Below are 7,426 nucleotides of genomic sequence, written 5' to 3' on the forward strand. Positions count from 1 at the left end.
AAAATATATTAAAACATTTTCATTCTCATTCAGTTGAAGTTGAAGTACTAAGATAACTAAAAGTAGATAAACTAAAACTAATTGATAATATAAATAAATACTATATTGACATTAGAAAACAAAAACTAATCAAAACGACAAAAAATGAAAAACAAAAAAATGAACAAAAACTACAAGTGTGTGTATGCATATATATACTGTATATATATATATGTATAATAGAAAAGCCCTGTTTTTAGTTTAACGCACTAGCTGTAAACACACACGCACTGATATGCAAGTTTGTAAGTGAATAATGATGGTAAAGTTTCTGTATTTAGAGTCCAAACTCACCGATATCGTTTAAGGTCGGTTCAAACTGTGTGTAACGCGGGTTTAAAATATAATCCTGAACAGCAAAGGTCCTGGTGTTGGGACCGGTGTCGTTAAAGGAGTGCTGGCCGAGGACGACCCGGATCTGTGACTTTAGTGGACTGAGAGAGAGAGAGTGTGTATGGAGTTAGAATGAAGCTAGAACTCCACAGAAATGCATAAAGTGCACACACAGACACATACTTGCGCAGGAAGCAGTGAGCGGCCGACACGATCCAGCAGGAGGAGACCAGCGTTCCTGCACAAAACTCGTCTGCGATGTACAGCGCTGCCATCCAGGGGTGAGCGCCGGGCAATGCAGACGTCCCGCCCAGGATTCGACCCCGACTGATCCGTTTCTCCTGCCGCTTCCCACACGCCGGGGTCCTGACGGGTCTGCGGGAGGGCCCCGGGGCCACGGCGACGATGGAACCTCTGCGGCCCGCTGACAGAAACAACAGAGACTGTGTTTAATGAAAATAATCTGAATACACGTGACTGTAGGATACTGAATATTCTATCGCTTAAAACAAATGCACAAAATGTATAGTACAGTTGTTTTAGCTGTATGCAATAACTAAAAAAAAACTGCAATAACAAAAACTAAATAACAATGAAATAATTCATATGTGTCACTGTTCATTTACCAGTTTTCCTAAAGTAAATGGACCAGGACAGTAAATATTGGTGTTCATTATAGTAGGGGGTTTAAAAGATCTGGGGACCCTCAGTAAATAAATAAATAAAAAATAGATTTGATCAATATAAATAAAATGTAATTAAATAATTAAAACAAATAAACAAAAATAATAAATAAATAAATAAACATTAGATTAAATAAAATAAATTAAATAATTAGATCAAAATAAATACACAAAACATAATTAAAATACATAAGTACTGAATGAATGGATATTAAATAAATAAATACATGTTTAAAATAAAAAGTCAATAAATAAAGTATGATAACAAAGCTATAGGAAAACTCCTGTGCTTTAGTATTTGTTATTGCTAACACTAGAGTTAAGAGACGTTGATTGCATTTATTTGATCAAAAATGCAGCAAGAATTGTGAAATATTATTACAAATATTATTCTATGTGAATATGTAGTAAAATGTGATTTGTAAATTTAATTTTCAGCATTATTACTCCAGTCTTCTCTCCACAAATCATTCTAATATGCTGATTTGCTGCTCAAGAAACATTTCTGATTATTATCAATGTTGAAAACAGTTCATATTTTTGTGGAAACTGTGATTCATGTTATTTTTCAGGATTCACAGATGAATGGAAAGTTCAAAAGAACAGCATTTATTTGAAACAGAAATCTTCTGCAACATTATAAATGTCTTTACTGTCACTTTTGATCAATTTAATGCAAGTTTGTTGAATTAAATATATTAATTTTACGTTTATGTACACTAGATGTATAAAGAGTGACGGTGAGAACAGCCTGCTTGAACACGTCTGTCGCGGATCATGAGCGTCTCTGAACACCGTTAATAAAAGAACTGCATAACATACTCATGGCGCTCCAGGCTCATGTTCACAAACACTAATAACCAATAAAATCTAGCGCTTCAGGCGACGCTGGGTGAGATTTTCCCTTCCCACACCTGAGAAAGTCCGTGGGATTTCTAGAGAAGTTTTTAGGAAAGGTTATCTTTGATTCTTGCTTACTGCTGTTGTGAGTCATGAGAAGCTCAGGATCTGGTTTGGAGCAGGGCTTGATGTCGCAGTACTCCCACGAAACGGCTCGCTCCGTCATCGTGTAACACCACGGCAGCTTATCTTGATCAGGATTCCTGCCAAATCAAGGAAACATCTCAGACAGCACAAGATCACAGTCACATATAATACTGATATTAAACAGCAGATCTGCTCAGTTCAATCCGGTACATGTTTCTGATTGATGTCTGTTTTGCTAGAGAAAGTCACGTTTTCTCACAAAATATGTGCATTTCAGAGCATTTTTGCTTTGTAATGTGAAGAAGTCCTGCATTCTCCCTCAAACAGCAGAAAAGCACCACAAACACATGATTCTTGTCTGAATCTGAGCGGAAATATGAGTTTCCCTTTCGATACTACACTCGTACTGCGTCTGCTAGATGCTATGGGAAAAAGTCATTTTTTCTCCAGAACTGAAGCCTTTTTCAATCATGCAGTGAAACTGCACGGCCATTGGTTCGTGTAGTGTGTTTTAAAAACAAACCTATGGCAGCGAAGCCCGCCAAAGCCCGCCAGAATGGTCGGAGTCATCTGGATATATAAGCGGCTGCTTCGCCATAGGATTCAGATTTCTTCATCCTTCAGCGGCGACGACGTTCTTCTCATCTCCGCTGACTGAAGAGCCTGCTCTCCGTTGACACGTCTTGCAGCGGAACGACTCTGCCCGGCTGATCCAGCACCTTCGCCGCCTTCAGCACGAGCAGCAGCAGTCCGGGTCCCCTGCCGCCATCCAGCGAGATAGAAGAGCAAATTTCTAAACAGCAAATTTCTCGGCATTGTTACAAATGCCGCGCCGTTACTGCGGTACATGCAGGGCCTCCTTGCACGCCGATGGCGGCCATCGTGAGTGCGTTTTCTGCTTGGGGAAATCCCACGCGGAATCCGCGCTCACCGAGACGAATTGCTCCCACTGTGAGAGCATGAGTCTCGCCTCTCTGCGCTCGTGGATAGCTTCCTTTACTGCAAGCGAACCCGCCCCTCGTGCCCTCCCGTTTTCTTCCTCCCAGGAACCTGTGATGAAAAAACAGCGGGGCAGAGGATCTCAGCGCTCGGATGCGAGCGAGCTTACGTCGGCTCAGGTCCCGCGTAGCTCGCTCTCTCCACATAGAGAGGCTTCCCCCGTCCTCTTCACCCAGACAGACCAGCATCCCTCTGCCAGTGCTAGTGATCTGGTCTCGTTTGGTGGGAGTGACGGAGAGCTGCTGGATGACAGCCTGTCATTTGCAGCCTCGGACGCGGAGGAGCTGTCAGGCTCGATTGCTGACCCCGCCCCCCTGCCGCCAACCGAGCCCAGCGACGCTAAACCCGGGACGGACACCAAATTACTCCGTGTCCTCTCCAAAGCCAGGAGGACCAGGAGTTGAATTTATTCTGCCCAATTAGGGCTCTGAAGGTCTACATCGAGCGTTCCGCCCAATTTAGGCAGTCGGAACAACTCTTTGTTTGCTTCGGTGGCCGCGCTAAAGGACACCCGGTCACGAAGCAGAGACTTTCTAAGTGGATAATCAGCGCTAATTTGCTAGCCTACACTTCCCTGGGCCTGCAATGCCCAGTTGGAGTACGAGCCGACTCAACTAGAGGCATTGCCTCTTCGTGGCCGTGGTTTAGCCCCGTGACCATTGCAGAAATTTGTGCGGCTGCCGGCTGGGCCTCGCCGTCCACTTTTGCTAGGTTCTATAACCTGGATGTCCCTGCCTTGCAGGCTAGGGTTCTTTCTGCTTAGATGGTGCACAGTTCGCTCTGAGTGCAGTTTGGATGTAATATGCCTTCACGAGGCTAGCATGTTCAGCCTGGAGGAATTTATTGTTCTTGTTTCTTGGGCCCTGAGGTGCTTAGGATAAGAATTATCTTGGCGTGATTGAAAAAGGCTTCAGTTCAGGAGAAAAAAGGACTTTTTCCCATAGCGTCTAGCTGACGCAGTACTCGTTCCCGTATCTCAGGGAACCGAGGTTACGTTTGTAACCGAGTACAATTTGTTCACTTCTCAGCCCATTTTCACATGTATGAATGATTCTGAAGACATTAGAATCAATCAACCTCTGCATTTATCAAAATAAAGTAGCTGAATAGTAAAAGTTTTGGTTTTAATGACAAAAAGAAGTCTTCAAAATGTCGAAATAAACTTACAATCTGCAAAAGAGTGGAAATCAGGATTCTAATGTCTTCAGAATCATTCATACATGTGAAAATGGGATGAGAAGTGAACAAATACTCATATTTCTGCTCATATTCAGACAGGAATCAAGTGTTTGTGGTGCTTTTCTGCTGTTTGAGGGAGAATGCAGGACTTCTTCACATTACAAAGCAAAAATACTCTGAAATGCACATATTTTGTGAGAAAGTGTGACTTTCTCTAGCAAAACAGACATGATTTATTTATTCAGCTATTTTACTTATTTCTTATTTTCATTTAATAAAACTACAATTAAACTGAAATGGATATAAATATAACAAAATTACTTAACCTTTAACTACACTTAAAAAGGTTACACTTTATTTTAAGTTGTCATTGTTACAGTTTAAGTACTGAGTAATATTAATGAACTACATGTACTTACTATATGGTTAGGGTTTGGCTTAGGCTTACTTGCATGCAATTATGCATAATTAGTTGTTATTATAATAGTAAGTACATGTAACGTGTAACAAGGACACCTTAAAATAAAGTGTTACCTCTAAAAATAAAAACTAATTCAAAATATTAGGAAAGACTAAACTAACACGGGTTGTTGCGTGTGATGCTCCCACTGTGAGAGCATGAGTCTCGCCTCTCTGCGCTCGTGGATAGCTTCCTTTACTGCAAGCGAACCCGCCCCTCGTGCCCTCCCGTTTTCTTCCTCCCAGGAACCTGTGATGAAAAAACAGCGGGGCAGAGGATCTCAGCGCTCGGATGCGAGCGAGCTTACGTCGGCTCAGGTCCCGCGTAGCTCGCTCTCTCCACATAGAGAGGCTTCCCCCGTCCTCTTCACCCAGACAGACCAGCATCCCTCTGCCAGTGCTAGTGATCTGGTCTCGTTTGGTGGGAGTGACGGAGAGCTGCTGGATGACAGCCTGTCATTTGCAGCCTCGGACGCGGAGGAGCTGTCAGGCTCGATTGCTGACCCCGCCCCCCTGCCGCCAACCGAGCCCAGCGACGCTAAACCCGGGACGGACACCAAATTACTCCGTGTCCTCTCCAAAGCCAGGAGGACCAGGAGTTGAATTTATTCTGCCCAATTAGGGCTCTGAAGGTCTACATCGAGCGTTCCGCCCAATTTAGGCAGTCGGAACAACTCTTTGTTTGCTTCGGTGGCCGCGCTAAAGGACACCCAGTCACGAAGCAGAGACTTTCTAAGTGGATAATCAGCGCTAATTTGCTAGCCTACACTTCCCTGGGCCTGCAATGCCCAGTTGGAGTACGAGCCGACTCAACTAGAGGCATTGCCTCTTCGTGGCCGTGGTTTAGCCCCGTGACCATTGCAGAAATTTGTGCGGCTGCCGGCTGGGCCTCGCCGTCCACTTTTGCTAGGTTCTATAACCTGGATGTCCCTGCCTTGCAGGCTAGGGTTCTTTCTGCTTAGATGGTGCACAGTTCGCTCTGAGTGCAGTTTGGATGTAATATGCCTTCACGAGGCTAGCATGTTCAGCCTGGAGGAATTTATTGTTCTTGTTTCTTGGGCCCTGAGGTGCTTAGGATAAGAATTATCTTGGCGTGATTGAAAAAGGCTTCAGTTCAGGAGAAAAAAGGACTTTTTCCCATAGCGTCTAGCTGACGCAGTACTCGTTCCCGTATCTCAGGGAACCGAGGTTACGTTTGTAACCGAGTACAATTTGTTCACTTCTCAGCCCATTTTCACATGTATGAATGATTCTGAAGACATTAGAATCAATCAACCTCTGCATTTATCAAAATAAAGTAGCTGAATAGTAAAAGTTTTGGTTTTAATGACAAAAAGAAGTCTTCAAAATGTCGAAATAAACTTACAATCTGCAAAAGAGTGGAAATCAGGATTCTAATGTCTTCAGAATCATTCATACATGTGAAAATGGGATGAGAAGTGAACAAATACTCATATTTCTGCTCATATTCAGACAGGAATCAAGTGTTTGTGGTGCTTTTCTGCTGTTTGAGGGAGAATGCAGGACTTCTTCACATTACAAAGCAAAAATACTCTGAAATGCACATATTTTGTGAGAAAGTGTGACTTTCTCTAGCAAAACAGACATGATTTATTTATTCAGCTATTTTACTTATTTCTTATTTTCATTTAATAAAACTACAATTAAACTGAAATGGATATAAATATAACAAAATTACTTAACCTTTAACTACACTTAAAAAGGTTACACTTTATTTTAAGTTGTCATTGTTACAGTTTAAGTACTGAGTAATATTAATGAACTACATGTACTTACTATATGGTTAGGGTTTGGCTTAGGCTTACTTGCATGCAATTATGCATAATTAGTTGTTATTATAATAGTAAGTACATGTAACGTGTAACAAGGACACCTTAAAATAAAGTGTTACCTCTAAAAATAAAAACTAATTCAAAATATTAGGAAAGACTAAACTAACACGGGTTGTTGCGTGTGATCTTCTGCTCTCTAGATGCATCTATGGGATGTTTTCACCTGTTTTATTGAGTGGAAATGGTATGTCTGATTGCTTAGAGAAGTAAGAGCCCTGCGTTACAGTAAGAGCGTGACCTGCAGAAGGCGTGTTCCCCGAGGCCCCTGCGGGCGGCGCTGTGCACCGTTTCCACCGTCAGCTCCGTGAACAGCAGATCTGAGTTCCACGGCAGACAAGACGAGCCTGAGACCGTGATGTTCACCACACCGCGGTACAGAGCGCCTGAGTCACCGTAACACTGCTCTCCTGGCTCTGACGACACACACACACACACACAAATTAAACAGTGTCACATTCTGATATACACATGTAGTAATGTTTATCTAGAAAGTGTAAATCTATGTAAAATCACAGCCGTGCTGATATAGTGCGATGGCTAACGAGTGTGATATTGCGTTTATACAACAATTTGATGGCACAAACGTGTAAATGAATATTCTTTCTTTCTTTATTTATTTAGTTAAAGAAAATATACATTTTTAAATGAGTACAAGCCATTTGAATGTTTACCAATATTTTAACTATACTTACAAATATTGAACTATTTGAAATAATTATATAGAAAAATGCAAACCTCTTATAAAATGAATGGGGGACACAAAAACTCATATAATACGAGGGAGGTAATTATCAGTTTCTGAAAGGTATAGATTTGCATTTGAAAGATGAAAGATTAAAAATACTTTCAGGCCCTGCTTGTGTGTGTGTGTGTGTGTGTGTGTGTTTGTTTGTT

General features: G+C 41.9%; 1 protein-coding gene across 1 annotated transcript in view; it reads right to left on the bottom strand.

Moving 5' to 3' along the window:
- hgfac (HGF activator) overlaps positions 1–7,426 on the bottom strand; it is an 18,921-nt gene that overhangs the window by 800 nt on the left and 10,695 nt on the right. The window contains exons 6-9 of the mRNA XM_016505103.1: positions 6,771–6,945; positions 2,034–2,158; positions 556–796; positions 334–473 (exon numbers count right to left, since the gene is read on the bottom strand). Of these exons, the coding sequence (XP_016360589.1) occupies positions 334–473; positions 556–796; positions 2,034–2,158; positions 6,771–6,945 (681 nt within the window). The remainder of the gene's footprint in view (positions 1–333; positions 474–555; positions 797–2,033; positions 2,159–6,770; positions 6,946–7,426) is intronic.

This window comes from Sinocyclocheilus anshuiensis, unplaced genomic scaffold (assembly GCF_001515605.1).
Source record: "Sinocyclocheilus anshuiensis isolate Anshui unplaced genomic scaffold, SAMN03320099.WGS_v1.1 scaffold1810, whole genome shotgun sequence".
In the NCBI taxonomy this organism is placed as follows: domain Eukaryota; kingdom Metazoa; phylum Chordata; class Actinopteri; order Cypriniformes; family Cyprinidae; genus Sinocyclocheilus; species Sinocyclocheilus anshuiensis.